An 18,609-nucleotide genomic window follows, 5' to 3' on the forward strand; every position below is an offset into this window, starting at 1 on the left:
TAATGATATGCAATGAAATCCCCAAATAATTTCATACAGTGTACTGAATTCTAATAATTATACAATGTACTGAATTGCAATGTTGTTCATAAGTTCCTTCATTGCATCAACCTCAATAAGAACATAAGAACCATAAAAATAGGAGCAGGAGTAGGCCATAAGGCCCCTCAAGCTTGCTCCGCCATTTAATACAATCATGGCTGATCCGATCATGGACTCAGGTCCTCTTCGCTGCCCACTCCCCATAACCCCTTATTCCCTTATCGTTTAATAAACTGTCTATTTCTGTCTTAAATTTATTCAATAACCCAGCTTCCACAGCTCTCTGAGGCAGCGAATTCCACAGATCCACAACCCTCTGAGAGAAGAAATTTCTCCTCATCTCAGTTTTAAATGGGTGGCCCCTTCTTCTAAGATTATGCCCTCTAGTTCCAGTCTCCCCTATCAGTGAAAACATCCTCTCTGCATCCACCCTGCCAAGCCCTCTCATAATCTTATATGTTTCGATAAGATCACCTCTCATTCTTCTGAATTCCAATGAGTAGAGGACCAATCTACTCAACCTTTCCTCATAAGTCAACCCCCTCATCTCCGGAATCAACCTAGTGAACCTTCTCTGAACTGCCTCCAAAGCAAGTGTATCCTTTCGTAAATATGGAAACCGAAACTGCACGCAGTATTCCAGGTGTGGCCTCACCAATACCCTGTAGCAAGACTTCCCTGCTTTTATACTCCATCCCCTTTGCAATAAAGGCCAAGATTCCATTGGCCTTCCTGATCACTTGCTGTACCTGTATACTATCCTTTTGTGTTTCATGCACAAGTATCCCCAGGTCCCACTGTACTGCAGCACTTTGCAATCTTTCTTCATTTAAATAACTTGCTCTTTGATTTTTTTCTGCCAAACTGCATGACCTCACACTTTCCAACATTATACTCCATCTGCCAAATTTTTGTCCACTCACTTAGCCTTTCTATGTCCTTTTGCAGATTTTTTGTGTCCTCCTCACACATTGCTTTTCCTCCCATCTTTGTACCGTCAGCAAACTTGGCTATATTACACTCGGTCCCTTCTTCCAAGTCGTTGATATAGATTGTAAATAGTTGGAGTTTCAGCACTGATCCATGCGGCACCCCACTGGTTATGGATTGCCAAGCCGAGAATGAGCCATTTATCCCGACTCTCTGTTTTCTGTTAGTTAGCCAATCCTCTATCCATGCTAATATATTGCCCCCAACCCCATGAACTTTTATCTTGTGCGGTAACCTTTTATGTGGCACCTTGTCAAATGCCTTCTGGAAGTCCAAATACACCACCATCCACTGGTTCTCCCTTGTATACCCTGCTCGTTTCAGCCTCAAAGAACTCCAGCAAATTTGTCAAATATGATTTCCCTTTCATAAAACCATGCTGACTGCTTGACTGCATTATGATTTTCCAAATCATGCTACTGCTTCCTTAATAATGCACTCCAGCATTAGGCTAACTGCTTTATAGGTTCCTGCTTTCTGTCTGCCTGCTTTTTTAAATAGGGTTACATTTGGGACCTCCCCAGAATCCAGGGAATTTTGGTAAATTACAACCAATGCATCCACTTAAATTACAACCAATGCAATCATTAAATAAAAATGTATTTTTTTGATAAATAATTTTAAACATCTTAATCCGGGCCAATTTTGCATAAACTCATTTAAAGTGTATGGGCATCATTTGGGATTTTAAAATGTTTTATTTTAAGCCTGATATATACCCCAGGCTAATGCAAGCAGGCCCTATGCCATAAGAGTTGCGTGGGAAAATCTGTACCAGCATTACTCATTTTTCAAGCGGTTCGGATGATCTATCAAAGAGTACCTTGATAGATCGCAAGTTCCGGATATCTCACATGCATGGAAATCCGGAACTTGCGGTGCCTTTTAAAAGGAATACGACGGCGTATTCTGAGAGCATGCCGTTGCAGACACTGCAATTTCAGGGCCAATGATTCCTGACTGGGAGTCTAACCACCACCATTTTTAGTTTTCATAAAGGCCTCATTACTCAGCTTATTGTTGAGCCTTCTCCCAGAGTATTTCCCCAAGAGATCTTTTCATTAGATTTTAATAAAATTTTCCCTGCCTCAGCATTCTATTGTAAACCGTCACGGCCGACAACCTGCAAGGTTGGTGTTTGATTTCAGTCTGTCCTTCAACACTTTTTGCCCTCGTGGGCAATCAGTGGGTTATTGGCAGATTTTTGCTGAGCTGCATGATCAACTTTGGAAAACTGCCATGTGTTTGTACTTGTTTAACTTTAAAAGTTAAAGGGGTGGGTCGCTGTGAACTCTGCATAAACTTTAGTCGCCCCCACCACCAGAGAGTGTTTCGGCTAGGCCAGCAGCCCAACTGAATCCGTAGCCATCATTGTCGGGCCGACCTGGCCGACCCGACCTCTGCCCTACCCTTTAAGGGCGGACGCGCCGCCTAGCCACACAAAGCTTCCCGACTGGGGGAAGCTGTCAATGGCGCCAACCGGCAGCGAGCTGCTCCCGCGGGGCAATTTCCCATGTGGGGCGGAAATGGGGTCTGCATGTGCCCGACGGAGCAGGGCGGCAGCACGGGCCGCGCGGAAACCCGTTATCGCCGCTCTCGGCCCGGGGGCAATTTAGGATGGGTCAGCCTATCTTGTCTGGCCCCCGGTCGTTGAAGCCTATACGCTTTATTACCGCCTCTGCAACCTTGAGGAAGGCAATTTCGGCCCCTAAATGTATTGATCATTTTACTGACCGGTCTTATAATTAATAAAGTGCCGAAACATGAATATTGGGGAGCTTCATTTAAGCAGATGAAATTTAGCGCAGAAAGGTGTGAAGTGATATATTTTGGTAAAAAGAATGAGGAGAGGAAATATAAACTAAAGGGTACAATCCTAAAGGGGCTCCATGAACAGAGAGATCTGGGGGTATATGTGCACAAATCGTTGAAGGTGGCAGGGCAGGTTGAGAAAGCAATTAAAAAGGCTTACGGGATCCTTGGCTTCATAAATAGAGGCATAGAGCACGAAGTGTGGAAATTATGATGAACCTGTATAAAACACTGGTTCGGCCCCAACTGGAGTAGTGTGTCCAATTCTGGGCACCACACTTTAGGAAGATTACGAGAATGATTCCAGGAATTTAAGTTATGCTGATAGACTGGAGAAGCTGGGGTTGTTCTCCTTGGAGCAGAGAAGATTGAGAGAGATATTTGATCGAAGTGTTCAAAATTATGAGGGGTCTGGATAGAGTAGATAGAGAGAAACTGTTCCCATTGGCAGAAGGGTCAAGAACCAGAGGACACAGATTTAAGGTGAGAGGCAAAAGAACCAAAGGCGATGTAAGAAAAACCTTTTTTACGCAGCGAGTGGTTGGGTTCTGGAATGAAAGGGTGGTGGAAGCAGGCTCAATCTTATCTTTCAAAAGGGAGTTAGATAAATATCTGAAGGAAAAAAAATTGCAGGGCTACGGGGAAAGGGCAGAGGAGTGAGACTCGCTGAGAGTCGGCACTGGCTCAATGTCTTCCGTGCTATAACCATTCTTGAAAAGAAAAAAGAAGCCAGTGTGTTGATTGGAAACATTCTGGAAGCAGAACTGCAGGCCGGGTGACTTGCTGTGACCCGGCATCCCGTGACTTTTGGTACCTACTGGGACAGGAGAAATATGTGGCCCCAAGTAACACCAAAAAAGATAGTCACCAGCTGTGCCACATACCTGAGTTGGGGGACATCTTAGAAGACTCTTGATGTAGTTTTATTTTGACTTGAACTGAGTGATCCCAGGTGAAACTGTTCCATCAATTAATCCATAGCTCACCCTCCTCCAGCTATACAGTTCTGTTGTGACGTCAGCAAACACTCCCCTCCAGGCATTCCGTTGGAAGCCGATTTCAACTGATCGTAGAATCGAGAGAGCGCCTGCCTGTTTAAACTGTCGCAGGCCATGTTAAATGCAATGTCACCAGATTTGAGCATTTGCTGCCATTGTGACTCCCTCTTCTAGTGGGGGAGGACCATTGTAATCTATTATAGAATCATTCAGTACAGAAGGAGGCTATTCAACCCATCGTGCCTGTGCCGGCACTTTGAAAAAGCTACCCTATTAGTCCAACTCCCCTGCTCGTTTCCCATAGGCCTGCAATCTTTTCCTTTTCAGGTAGTTATCCAATTGCCTTTTGAAAGTTACTATTGATTCTGCTTCCACCACCCTTTCAGACAGTATATTCTAGATCATTACAACTCGCTGCGTAAATAAAATTATCATCTCCCCTCTGGCTCTTTTGCCAATTACCTTCAATCAGTCGAAACAAAGTCAGAATCAAACATCTTATACTACAACATGGAATAGAGTTTGTAAATGTTGCAGGAGCAACTGATTTTGCTGGCAGCACCAGTGGACGAGAGCAGTACAGCAAATTTCTGTTGCTCTCTCCTTGTGGAGTATTTTAGATAATCATTTAACCCCCCCCCCCCCCCCGCCCTCTCTTAACTTTTCATTTAGAGTAATACTGTTTTTCCTGCCATATGATCTTCGCACATGTTTTCCCATAAAAATCAGTAACCTTCCTGATCAGAAATTAATCTAGAATCAGTTTGAATTATGGAAAGTTTATTTTCCTACGGAAAAAGTGAAATTTCCTGACCTGGAAGTGGCTCTCAGAATTGTACTGTACATTTTTGCCATTAAAAAAGAAAAACTTGCATTTGTATAGCGGCTTTCACATCCTCAGCTTCGAAACCAATGAATTACTTTTGAAGTACATTCACTTATTACATAGGCTTGCATGGCAGTCAATGTACTTACAATAAGGACTCCAAACAGTAAATGACCAGGGTGACCAGATTAACTAGTGTTAGTTGAGGACATTGAGCAAACTCCCTGCTTTTCAAACAGTGCCGTGAGCTGCAAGACATGTCACCTGAAAGACAGCATCTTCGACAGTACAGACCTTCCTCATTACTGCACTGAAGTATATGACTGGGTTACGTGCTGGAGTCTGTAGTGGGGCGTGAACCCAAATCTCCTGACTCCTGCGGTTAGAGTGCTACCAGCTGATCCAAGTATACTTTTCAGCAGTTCCGACATTGAGAACAGATCAGTTCTCTGCTGCTCTTAATACATTTTACGCTGGAATTTGAAAGATTTTGGAGATGTTGGGGAGCTAAAAGAATATTATTTCCCTTGTGGAAGAATTCTATTCAGATCTCTTCCCAGCAGAATTGAATTAATTCTGTGCTTTCGAAACCGGTTCTTGGAATCTCAAGTACTCTTGTTTATTGCTCTAAATCCAGGTGAAGCTGTCGCACCAATGAATCCAAATGCTGGCGAGGAGTCAGTGGCCAACCTTGACAGACTGCGATTTGCTGATGGAGGCACTCGCACATCAGAGCTCCGAATTAACATGCAGAAGGTGAGGGAAAGCAAACAGCTTTCAGGATTTCCACAATTTATTTATTTTTGTTGAAATGTTGGCGCTGTAGTGTACAAGATAATTGGCACCTCAGCTGAAAGTGTAACAGTTTTCTATTTTTAAACAACTTCTACTCATCAGGGTGATGAATATTCGTGCTTTTATAAATATACATGTAACATGATCTTTGAGATATGGTTTCTAACATATTGCCCCAAGTTTCCACATGATTTGCTCCTGATTTTTAGGAGCAACTGGTGGAGAACGGACTATCTTAGAAATCGCAATTCTCCACATTTTTATTTCTGCAGTTCTAGTCAGGTAGAACAGTTTCACTTTGGAACAGAATTTTTTCTTCAAAAGGGGGCGTGTCCGGCCACTGACGCCTGATTTGAAAGTTTCCACAGTGAAAACGTACTCCAAACTAACTTAGAATGGAGCAAGTGAAGACTTTTGTAGGCCTGAAAAAACCTGTTCTACACATTAAAAAATCAGGCGCAGGTTACAAATTAGGCGTCCGGAACGAGGTGGGGGGGGGGGGAGGGGGGAGGCAGCCGTTCATTCCCACGGGGGGGGGGGGGGGGGAAGGAGACAGTGAGAAGGCTGCAGGAAGCCTCACAAGTTCAGCAGCCATTCCCGACGGCAGGGGGGGAGGCCGTCGGGGAAACGGCTGCCTCAACGTTCTGCAGCTTCCTGCAGCCTTCTCACTGCTGCAAGAAGCCTCAGTGCTGATGTGCTGATGGCAATGTGCTTTTATTAAAAAATGTTCAAAAATTAAACAGCTACAAAGAACTACAAAAATGGCCGAGTGCAAATGTTTCCTTCACACTGGGAACCTGAATTTTTTGAAGAGGTGACTAAAGTAGTGGACAGGGGAATGTCTATGGATCTTATTTATACGGACTTCCAGATGGCATTTAATAAAGTCCCACATAAGAGACTGTCAACTAAGGTAGAAGCTCATGGAATTGAGGGCAAATTATTGACCTGGTTAGGAAATTGGCTGAGAGCAAGAGACCGAGAGTAGGGATAATGGGCCCAAGTTTCCACACGATAAAAAACGGGCGCCCCTCCGAGCTGGGCGCCCATTTTTCGCGCCTAAAAGGGCGCCGGAAAAAAAACTCGCGATTCTGGAGCGTTCTGCAGCTCCTTGTTTGTTTGGCGCGGCGCTCAGGGGGAGGCGCCGATTTTGTAAGTGGGAGGGGGCGGGTACTATTTAAATTCGTTTTTTTCCTGCCGGCAACGCTGCGCGTGCGCGTTGGAGCGTTCGCACACTCGCAGTGTGAAGGAAACATTTGCACTCGGCCATTTTTGTAGTTCTTTGTAGCTGTTTAGTTTTTGAACATTTTTTAATAAAAGCACATTGCCATCAGCACATCAGCACTGAGAAGGCTGCAGGAAGCCTCAGAAAGTTGAGGCAGCCGTTTCCTGACGACCTCCCCTTTTTGCCGTCGGGAAATGGCTCCTCAATTTCTGAGGCTTCCTGCAGCCTTCTGTCTTCTTCCCTCCCTCCCTCCCTCCTGCCGTCTGGAACGGCTTCCTCCTCCCCCCCCCCCCCCCCCCCCCCGCTGTGTTCGGTCGGTCGGTCGGATCCCTCCCGCCTGCTCGCTCGCTCGCCGTCTGGAACGGCTTCCCCCCCCCCCTGCGTTCGGTCGGTTCCCTCCCTCCCGCCCGCCTTCGGGAACGGCTGCCTCGTTTTGTGAGGCTTGCTGCAGCATTCTTCCTGCCTGAAGCATTTTCACACAGGTAGGAAGATGGTTTATTTAATCTTTTCTTTGCTTATAAATTTTTATTCAGGTTGGATTTATTTGTATAATATTTGTAGAAGTATAAATAAGGATTTATTATAGAATTTTAATGACCTCCCTTCCCCCCCCCCCCACCTCGTTCTGGACGCCTAATTTGTAACCTGCGCCTGATTTTTTTAATGTGTAGAACAGGTTTTTTCAGTTCTACAAAAATCTTCACTTGCTCCATTCTAAGTTAGTTTGGAGTACGTTTTCACTGTGGAAACTTTCAAATCAGGCATCAGTGGCCGGACACGTCCCCTTTTGAAGAAAAAATTCTGTTCCAAAGTGGAACTGTTCTAACTGTTAGAACTGCAGAAACAAAAATGTGGAGAATTGCGATTTCTAAGATAGTCCGTTCTCCACCAGTTGCTCCTAAAAATCAGGCGCAAATCATGTGGAAACTTGGGCCCATAGGTAGGTACTCAAATTGGCAGGGTGTTGGGGCCTCAACTATTCACAGTATTTATTAACGACTTAGATGATGGCATAGAAAGTCATATATCCAAATTTGCCAATGACATAAAAATAGGTGTCATTGTAAGCAGTGTAGATGAAAACATAAAATTATAAAGGGATATTGATAAATTAAGTGAATGGGCAAAACTGTGGCAAATGTGAGGTCATCCACTTTATACCTATAAAGAATAGAACAAGGTACTTTATAAATGGTGAAAAGCTAAAAAAACAGTGGAGGTCCAAAGAGACTTTGGGGGTGGGGGGGGGGGTTAAGTTGCGAGGAGAGATTACAAAAATTAGGATTGTATTCCCTAGAATTTAGAAGTTAATGGGTGATCTGATCGAAGTTTTCAAGCTATTAAGGGGAACAGATAGGGTAGATAGAAACAATTTCTGCTGGTTGGTGATTCAAGGACTGGTGGCATAGTCTAAAAATTAGAGAGACCTTTCAGGAGTGGAATTAGGAAACACTTCTACACACACAGGGTGGTAGAAGTTTAGAACTCTCTTCCGCAAACGGCAATTGATGCTAGATCAATTGTTAACTTTAAATCGGAAATTGCTAGCTTTTTGTTAACCAAAGGTATTAAGGGATATGGGCCAAAGGCGGGTATATGCAGATCAGCCATGATCTCATTGAATGGCGGAACAGGCTCAAGGGGCTGAATGGCTTACTCCTGTTCCTATGAAGCATTCGTCATTGGTTTTACATTTCTTCACTGATATAACTTGTAATTTAGGCAACTAGCACTATTCTAAAGTGATCAGAAATCAAACAGGAACAGGAGTATCCATTCACCGCCTCCAGCCTGCTCCATGGCTGATCTGTACCTCAACTCCAGTTACCCGCTTCAGCTTCATATCACTTGATACCCTTAACTAATAAAATCTATGTACCTCAGTCTTGAAAGCTCCAATTGCCCCAGCATCCACAGCCTTTTAGGGAAGAATGTTCCATGTTTCTTCTACCCTTTCTGTGAAAAAGTGCTTCCTGATTTCATTCCTGAACAGGCTGACTCTAATTTTAAGATTCTGTCCTCATTCTTGATTTCCCCCACCAGAGAAAATAGTTTATCTGTATTAACCCTATTGCTTCCCTTAATCATTTTAGGCACCTAGATTAGATTACCTCTTAATCTTCTTTACTCAAGGAATCACAAGGCAAGTTTATGCAAACTGTCCTCATAATTTAACCCTCTAAGCCCCAGTATCATTCTGATATAAGATACAATGAAAACTAAGAGATTACATTTGCAAATTGACACACAATAAATTTGTATTAGACATGATGAAGCTACAAATAGAAACATTTATTGGCCCTTACTCATTCGACTTTCACATACATAAGCCAACATCCAAACATGGAGGCGAAAATCAGGCGGTTACTGTTACGGACAGCCAATGTGCAATTGCCCATTTTACACCTAGGTGGGAAGTTAAAAATCTACCCCCTTAATATCTAAAAAGAGAGAGAGTGGTATTTAACATTGTATAAGTTGCCAGCTTTTTGTTGGTCAATTCTGTGCTCTGGAAGATTTTATTCTAGAATTTCCCTCAGTCTGTTGGATACTGCCCATGGCTTGGCCATACAGTGAAATTGGTTCATTCCACTTTGCTGAACTACCAATTTTTTCTCACAGTATGATTACCAAAAAAATTTCCTGATGAACTCCTTGTATATTTCACTCTTTGGATTCAGTCTCTCTTGGCTTGGCATCCTAAGCAAAGTGTTAGACACCCTAGCTCAAGTCAGTTCATGTCATATTCAGTGGTGACGGCAATGTTAAAAGGATATATATAAATATTTCAGTATAAATTGACCTGGTACATTGATCAGTAAAAATGAGAGGATTAAGTGATTTTTTTCATTTCAATTGATATCCTTACATAAAATCTTTCTGCTCGTTAGCAAGCAGGAACTTGATGCAACTTATTCGTACTGCTCATTGAAAGGCTGTACTTGAGACTGCAGATTAATCTTCCTTTAATTCCTACTGTTAACAGTGCATGCAAAGTCACGCAGCAGTGTTCCGCACAGGCTCTGTGCTAAAAGAAGGGTGTGAGAAGCTCACCGACTTGTATGGTTCTCTGGGTGACATCAAGACATTTGACCGAGGTAGATGTTTTTCCTTTGTTTTGGTGTTCAGAAATTCACTTATTTGTCACAATAGTGATTGAAAGAAAGATTTAGATTTATAGAGCACCTTTCACGACCACTGGATGTCTCAAAGCACTTTACAACCAATTAAGTACTTTTGGAGTGTAGCCACTGTTGTAATTTAGGAAATGCGGCAGCCAATTTGTACATGGCAAGCTCCCTCAAATAGCAATGTGTTAATGACCAGATAATCTGTTTTTGTTATGTTGATTGAGGGATAAATATTGGCCAGGACATCGGGGATAATTCCCCTGCTCTTTTTTGAAAGAGTGCCATGGTATCTTTTACATCCACTTGAGAGAGCAGGTGGGGCCTCGGTTTAACATCTCATCCGAAAGAAAGCATCTCTGGCAGTGCAGTACTCCCTCAGCACTGCACTGGAGTGTCAGCCTAGATTTTTTTTGTGGTCAAGTCCCTGGAGTGGGACTTGAACCCAGAACCTTCTGACCCAGAGGCGAGAGTATTACCCACTGAGCCACAGCTGACATTGCCATCAGAATGTTAGATGGCACATATTTGTTGGCACAAGTGTGCACTAAAAGGGTTAATTTTCAGAGGATCCTCGCTACACGAGTGTGGGTTGGAGCTGGGGCTTTTATGCCTCGGCTCCAATTCTGCCAGCTGCTCACTCTGCTAGCAAGCCTTCACACATCAACAGTAACATTTCTCAAAATTATCCCTCAAGTTATTAAATATTCACACAATTATTAGTGAATCTGTTGGAGTTTTAGTTTATGCATGTATTAGAATTTTTAATTCTCTGTAGTATTACTATAATACGAATTGATTCCAGAGCCCCTCAGTAATTTTACAAAGATGCTAGGTCAGGATGCACAGAACTCTGCCCACGTCAGCGCTGCAAGAATTAATGCAGAACCAAATTTCAAGTGTTCCAATTTTGCAGCTTTGCGAAGCATTACCGGTTTAATTCAGTGGTGAGGCAAACTTTTTTAAAAAATCATTCTTTGGGATGTGGGTGTCGCTGGCAAGGCCGACATTTATTGGCCATCCCTAGTTGTCCTTGAGACGGTGGTGGAGGTAGGCCGCCACCTTGAAACGCTAAAGACCATGTGGTGAAGGTGCTCCCACAATGCTGTTAGATAGGGAGTTCTAGGATTTTGGCCCAGTGACATTGAAGAAGGGTAGGGATGCTGTCCTTGTCCTTCTGGGTGGTGGAGGTTCAGCCTTTGGGAGGTGCTGCCAAGTAAATCTTGGTGAGTTGCTGCAGTGCATCATGTAAATGGTGCACACTGCAGCCACAGCATGTCAGTGGCGGAGGGAATTGATGTTTAAACTGGTGAATGGGGCGGTGATCAAGTGGGCTGCTTTGTCCTGGATGGTGCCGAACCTCCTGCGTGATGCTGCTGATGTTTATTTCAAATAGGCAAAAATATATGCCTCCGTCTCAGAAGCCCCAAATTTATTGTGATTGTTTTTAATAACAGCACATAATGAAACACATTTAAATGGTTACGGTGGTGTTGTGGTAATGGAACCGGATTAGCAGCTCAAAGGTTAAAAGTTCAAATCCCACCATGGCAAATTGTGAAATTGAATGCAGTAACTCTGGTAAATTGTGGGCTGGCACCAGGAAAGCAAATTGACCATGAATGCTGCCAGATTGTTATAAAAGCTTGAAGGAATCGTTGTGGCTACATGTAACTCTGTGGTTGATTTTTGATTCCCTCTGAAGTGGTTTAGCAAGCCATTGACCAGGGTAACGAGGGTCAAGCATTAAATGCACCATTACCAGCAACACCCACATCCCGAGAACAAATTTAAGCAATGATTTGTGTCCTGTTCAAATGTGCAGTAAGTATACCAAGTACTGCATGTTTATCAAGAGCTTTGTTGTTTATTTCAGGTATTGTTTGGAACTCTGACCTGATTGAGACCTTGGAGCTACAGAATTTGATGCTGTGTGCTCTACAAACTATCTATGGTGCAGAGGCTCGCAAAGAGAGCAGGGGAGCACATGCCAGAGAGGATTTCAAGGTTTGAGTAATCTGTTTGACAGTGTTGTGGAGATCATACAGCGCAAACTGGCCCTGTAAAATGTATCTGAAATACTGTACTGTCAAGTGAGTTACTGCCAGTTACTGAGTACAGATGTGTTTACCATGAGTAGAAAGAGCCCAAACAGATACCATTAAATCTACTCCACATGACTAGTTTTATGAAAGTCCAACAAATGATTCACCAAGACAATACCTGGGATAAAGGGATTGAGCTACGATAGGAGAACACATAAACTAGGGTTATGTTCAAAACTGGCAATGAGGTTAAAGGGTGATCTGGTTTAGGTACTAAGAGAATGAAGGGCAGTCACAGGCTTTGCCTCTAGTAGAGATGTGCAGAGCAAACAAAATTTTAGAATTCAAGTTAAGATGGTTAAAAGCAGATTTGGGGAAAACAACTTCACGCAAAGGGTTTCAAACAAGTGGAACACATTGCCCCAGAAGGACATACAAGTATTTAAAAGTGAGATTGATGCTTAGAGTAGGAGCATTAAGGGACATGAGCAAGAGCACAGAATTCTGATTTTAAAAGTTAGAGGTGCCATTGTTAGCAGAATTATGGAGTAGGCTCAATGGATGACTCAAAGCTATAATTGATGCAGTTGAAGAGATCCACATTGTCTCTTTACTTGAGTAATAACAAAAATAGTTGTCACTTCAGGTTCAATACCAAAATGTCAGTTTTTATGATTCTTGTCCCCTTACTAAACTTAATTCTGCCTTTTCTGTCATGATTGGATTCCTTCTGTCGCCTGACTTAGCATGACACCACCCCTTTAGTAACCTTCCCATTGTGTCCATGTTTAACCAAACCCCATGTCACACATAGCTTCCACTATCTCGTCTACTCCCAAAACATTATGTCCAGAAGTTTCCCATTCTCCTGGGTTTCCCACCCGCCTCGGAGGCCCTCCGCCCCCAACCCGCCTCCCGTGAGAACATTCTGGCTATCAGTCTTTTCTTATTATACTCTCTGCAGCTGCATGTCCAATCTAGTTTTCTAGGCAGCTGTCTTAAAAAAACTCTTTGGCAAGTTTTTTTCAAAGTTCAGGCACGGTCTTTCAATTACGTTTCTGTATGTTAAGTTAGCTTTTAATCTCCCATCATGTTCTCTTATCAAGTTAGTTCATTTCGCTCACAAGTTAATTGTAATTACCTATGTGAATATATAAAGAAAATACATGTTAATAAAGGCAAAATAAATGTTTGTTCCCTATACTATATGCTAAGCTACCCTTAATATCCCATCAAGCTTTCTGCCTCTTCCTTCTCCATGTTTCAACATGTCCCATGTTCCAGCAGTAATGGAAGTGAAAGATTGGTCGTCTCAAAACTATGGGGAAAGATTTCTGCTGTTTCAAGCACAATAACTCTTACCCGGTATGTAAGAAGCCCAAAAAGAGAGCAAACACTGCTTTATCTAATAATGGGAAATGAACCAGGGCAGTTGAGAGAAGTAAGTGTAGCGGAACATCGAAGCAATAGTGATCACACCAGAATGAGGTTTAAGATAATGATTGAGGAAGGCATAAGTACAACAAAGACCAAAGTAATAGATTGGAATAAAAAGCTAATTTTGAGGGGATGAGAATGGAACTAGAAAAAACTAGAAAAAATATTTGCAAACAAAGATAAAACAGCAGTGGGAAATATTTTAAAAGATGATCAATATAATTCAGGAGAAATTTATTCTGCTAAAACACAAGAGCAAGCTAACCAATGATGAAACCATGGATGAATAAAGAGGTGAAGACAAAATTGAAATTAAAGAGAAAGGCATACACTAAGTACATAGATAATAAAGGAGATGACAAAAGGGAATGCGAAAGAAGTTATAAAAACAATTACGAAGGCAATTAAATTATCAAGGAATATAAAAAGAAAGAATAAAGTATTCTACAGACACATAAATAACAAAAGGAAAGTCAGAATAGGGATAGGGCCACTAAGGTACGCACAAGATAAACTCACAGGTAATGACAGCGAAATGACAGAAATATTGAAAAATTACTTTGCCTCAGTATTTACCAAGGAGACTTAACGGGGCAGACCTGACAACAGAAGAATAGATCTACAAAGATATATAGACAGTTACGGTAGAAATGGTAGTGGGGGCGGGGGGAATAATTGATAAACTAGTCAAACTTAAACTTGAGAGGATGAAATCTCTGGCCTGAATGGATTGCATCTGTGCAAACTAAAAGAATCAAGGGAACCAATAGCAGAGACACTATATTATATATTTTTTTTTAATTAGGAAAGGGAATATGAGGACTGGTAGACAGCTAATGTTATTCCTGTATTTAAAAAGGGAAATAGAACAAATCCAGGGAACTATAGACAAAATGGCTTAACATTGGTGGTAGGAAAGATAATGGAATCTTTACTCAAAGATGTAATAGAAAGCATCTAGAAACTGAAATTATAATAAGTAGTCAGCACAGATTCCAAAAGAGAAAGTTTTGCTTGACCAACCAGTAGGTATGGGTAATGCAGTAGACATAATAGATTTGGATTTCCAAAAGCCTTTGATAGTCATGGGAATACTCTCATGACATTAAGGTCAGCACATGTGGAGTCAGTGAATAAGTAGCAGAATGGATAGCAAGCTGGCTACAAAACAGAAAACAGAGTAGGGTTAATGGCAATTACACAGACTGGTAAAAGGTAGGAAGTGGTCCACAGGGATCAGTGCTGGGACCACTGTTCACTATTTACATAAATAATTTGGGCTCAGGAATTGGCAATGCAATTTCAAAATTTGTGGATAACATCAAATTGGGGGTATATTGAGGAAAACAGTGACAAGATAAAAGAAGATATTAATAAACTTGCAGAATGGGCATGTAAATGGCAAATGAACTTCAATATAGATATGTGTGAGTTGGTGCATTTTGGTAGGCAAAATAAGAAGGCCACATACTCCTTGAAAAATAAGAGACTAAATGGGGTAGAGGTGCAAAGAGATCTAGGAGTACAGATTCACAAATCATTAAAAGTAGCAATGCAAGTTAACAAGGCCTACAAATGCAAACAAAGCACAGGTTCAGTTCTAGAGGAATAGAATTGAAAAGCAGAAAAGTTATGTTAACCTTGATTTGAACCTTAGACCACACTCTACACAGTTATGATCTCCGTATTACAAAAAGGGTATAGAGGCATTGAAGACCGTGCAAAAAATATTTATTAGAATGATACCAGATTAGGCTAGGGCTCTTTTCTCTAGAAAAGAGAAGGCTGAGGGGTAACCTAATAGAGATCGTTAAGATTATAAAGGCGTTTGATAGAGTAGATGTAGAGAAAATGTTTCCGCTTGTGAGGGAATCCAAAACTAGAGGCCATAAATATAAGATAGTCATTAATAAATCCAATAAGGAATTGAGGAAAAACTTCTTTACTCAGAGACTGGTTAAAAGGTGAAACTTGCTACCACATGAAGTAGTTGAGCCAAATAGCATAGATGCATTTAAGAGGAAGCTAGATAAGTACATGAGGGAGAAAGGAATAGAAGGGTTAGATGAAGTAGGGAGGTGGTTCATGTGGAGCATCATCGCTGGCATAGACCAGTTAGGCCGAGTGGCCTGTTTCTGTGCTGTAGGTTAATAATAGATAGAGAAAACGTACTAAAAATATTATCGTTACTGAAAGTGGGTAAGTCACCTGGTCCAGATGGGATTCATCCTTGGTTGTTGAAAGAAGCAAAGGTAGGAATAACAGAGGCATTGGTCGCAATCTTTCAATCCTCATTGGATACAGGAGTAGTGCCAGAGGACTGGAGGATTGCTAAGATTATACCACTATTTTAAGAAAGGGGAGAGGGATAAATCAGGAAACTACAGGGCAGTCAGCCCAACATCAGTGGTGGGGAAGTTATCGGAAACCATTATCGGGGACAAAATACACTTCCATTTGGAAAGGTATGGGTTAATCAAGGAGAGTCAGCATGAATTTGTTAAAGGTAAATCGTGTCTGTTGAACTTGATTGAATTATTTGATGAGGTAACAGAAGGTTGATCAAGGTAGTGTAGTAGAAGTTTTACATAGGGATTTTCGGAAGGCATTTGAAAAAGTGCCACATAGAGGCTTACTAAGAAGTTGGAAGCCTAAGTTATTAAGGGGAAAGTGACGGTATGGATCCAAAATTGGCTCAGTGACCGGAAACAAAGCGTGGTCGTGGATGGATGTTTTTCAGACTAGTAGGTGGTTTGCAGTTGTGCTCCCCAAGGGTCAGTTTTGGGTCCATTACTCTTTGCAATTTTTACAAACGACCTAGACTCGGGCATAGGGAGCAACATTGTTGATATGGTGGTTTAAAAAGCATATGGGTTACCTGGGTTTATAAATAGAGAAATGGAATATAAAAGCAAAGAGATCATGCTCGAACTTTATAAATCACTGGTTAGGCCTCAGCTGGAGTATTGTGGACAGTTCTGGGCACCACACCAGGAAAGATGTGAAGGCCTTAGAAAGGGTACAGGGGAGTTTTGCCAAGATGCTACCAGAGATGAGGGGCTTCCGTTATGAGGAGAAGTTGGAAAAGTTAAGACTGTTCTCCTTGGAACAGAGGAGGTTAAGAGACAACCTACTTGAGATTTTCAAGATGATGAGAGGTTTTGATAGAGTTAAATAGGGAAAAACTATTCCCTCTGGCGAGTGGGACATTAACTAGAGGTCATCGATTCAAAATCATTGGAAAAAGATCTAGAGGGGAGATGAGATTTTTTTAAACTCGGGGTTGGGATCTGGAACGCTCTACCTGAAAAGGTGGTGCAAGCTAATTCTAAAAATAATTTTAAAGGGAGTTGGACAGATACTTCAGGATGAGGAGCTTACAGCGTTACGAACAAAAAGCGGGGATAAGGGACTAAGCATGACTGCTCTTTCAGCCAGCACAGGCACAACAGGTTGAATGGCCTCCTTCTGTGCTGTAAGTTTCGTTGGCCCCAAGTTTCCACATGATTTGCTCCTGATTTTTAGGAGCAACTGGTGTAGAATGGAGTATCTTAGAAATCAGAATTCTCGACATTTAGTTTGCTCCAGTTCTAGTCAGTTAGAACAGTTTCACTTTGGAACAGAATTTTCTTTTCAAAAGGGGACGTGTCCGGCCACTTACGCCTGATTTCAAAGTTTCGTGAGTGAAAACTTACTCCAAACTAACTTAGAATGGAGTAAGTGAAGATTTTTGTACGCTCGAAAAAACCTTGTCTACACTTTAGAAAATCAGGCGTAGGTTACAAATTAGGCGTAGGGAACAAGGTGGGGGGGGAGGGAGGGGAAGGGAAGTCATTAAATTCTACAATCAATCCTTAGTTATACTTATACAAATATTATACAAATAAATCCAAACTGAATAAAAATTTATAAGCAAAGAAAAGATTAAATAAACCATGTTCCTACCTGTGTGAAAGTGCTTCAGGCAGGGGTGTGGCGTCAGTGTCTCGACGGCAGCGGCAGCAAGCTTCGAGCTGAGCTGCAGTGCTTGAGGCAGGCCTTCATTCTCTTCGTGGCTGGCCGCGAAGAAGCAGCACCGGACGGACCCGAGGCCATTCGGCCATGAGATATCAGCGGCGTCAGTGGCTGGCCGGCAGCCGAAGAATCAGCGGACCGATGTGAGGCCATTCGGCCATGAGATAGCAGCGGCGTCAGTGGCTGGCTGGCAGCCGAAGAATCAATGCAGGACACACGCAGCTCATTAAGGTTCTTGAGGCCATTCGGCCACGCTTTAGGGGCGGCGTCAGTGGCTGGCCGGCAGCCAAAGAATCAGCAGCGGACGGACGTGAGGCCATTTGGCCATAGGCTATCAGCGGCGTCAGTGGCTGGCCGGCAGCCGAAGATACAGCAGCAGCCTTCGAGCTGTGAGGGGGACTGAGGCCATTTGGACAGGGAGAGGCAGCCACATAGACAGTTTTATATTTAAATTTGCAGAATGGGTGCTGCATTGTCAACACCACGTATTATTGCAAAGTTGAATTGGCACTCTTATTTCTCCAAACACACAATCCTTAATTTGCATGCACCAATGCAGCACCGGTTCTGCAAGTTTAGCAGTGAAAAGCTGAACTCACTGAATTCAGCAGGTGATTTATTCAGCAGTGCTGCTAAAAGCACTCCCGCACACAGAAATATCAAAAAAATTAAATTACAAGCCTTTGCAGGGGTCCAAGAAACAAATCTTCACTTTTTCTGCAGTATTTTAAAAAATGGCCGAGTGCCAATGTTTGCGTGAGACTGCGCGTGCGCGCACGCTCCAACACGCACGCGCAGGGTTGCCGGCACCACGAAGGCAAATTAAAATTGTACCCGCCCCCTGCTACTTAGAAAATCGGCGCGAGTGTTAGGCTCCGCCCCCTGCTGCGAAGAGCGCGCCGCGCCAAGCAGACATCGAGCTCCAAGGAGCTCGAGAATATCGGACTTTTTTTTAGGCGCAGTTTTCGGCGCGAAAAATAGGCTCGGAGGTGCACCGTTTTCGCCGCGGGACGAAACTTGGGGCCTATGATTGTAAGTTGTATATAATTCCATGTAATATCTTGCCATTGACAGCAAACAGTGAAAATATCTCCCCATGATGTAAATATTCCCGAGAACATTACATCTATTGCACACTGGAGCCAACTGTTACTATTTCTCACCCCTGCCACCGGTACTTTTTTCTGACTCCCTCTGCTAGTAACATAGATACATAGAAAATAGGTGCAGGAGTAGGCCATTTGGCCCTTCGAGCCTGCACCACCATTCAATAAGATCATGGCTGATCATTCATCTA

The 18,609-nt window shown here is 42.6% G+C and overlaps 1 protein-coding gene across 1 annotated transcript in view; it reads left to right on the plus strand.

Annotated features, from left to right (window-relative positions):
- The window catches only part of sdha (succinate dehydrogenase complex, subunit A, flavoprotein (Fp)), a 65,159-nt gene that overhangs the window by 41,049 nt on the left and 5,501 nt on the right, over positions 1 to 18,609 (plus strand). The window contains exons 11-13 of the mRNA XM_070890382.1: positions 5,306 to 5,424; positions 9,675 to 9,786; positions 11,693 to 11,823. Coding sequence (XP_070746483.1) covers positions 5,306 to 5,424; positions 9,675 to 9,786; positions 11,693 to 11,823 — 362 coding nt within the window. The remainder of the gene's footprint in view (positions 1 to 5,305; positions 5,425 to 9,674; positions 9,787 to 11,692; positions 11,824 to 18,609) is intronic.

This window comes from Pristiophorus japonicus, chromosome 1 (assembly GCF_044704955.1).
Source record: "Pristiophorus japonicus isolate sPriJap1 chromosome 1, sPriJap1.hap1, whole genome shotgun sequence".
Lineage (NCBI taxonomy): Eukaryota > Metazoa > Chordata > Chondrichthyes > Pristiophoridae > Pristiophorus > Pristiophorus japonicus.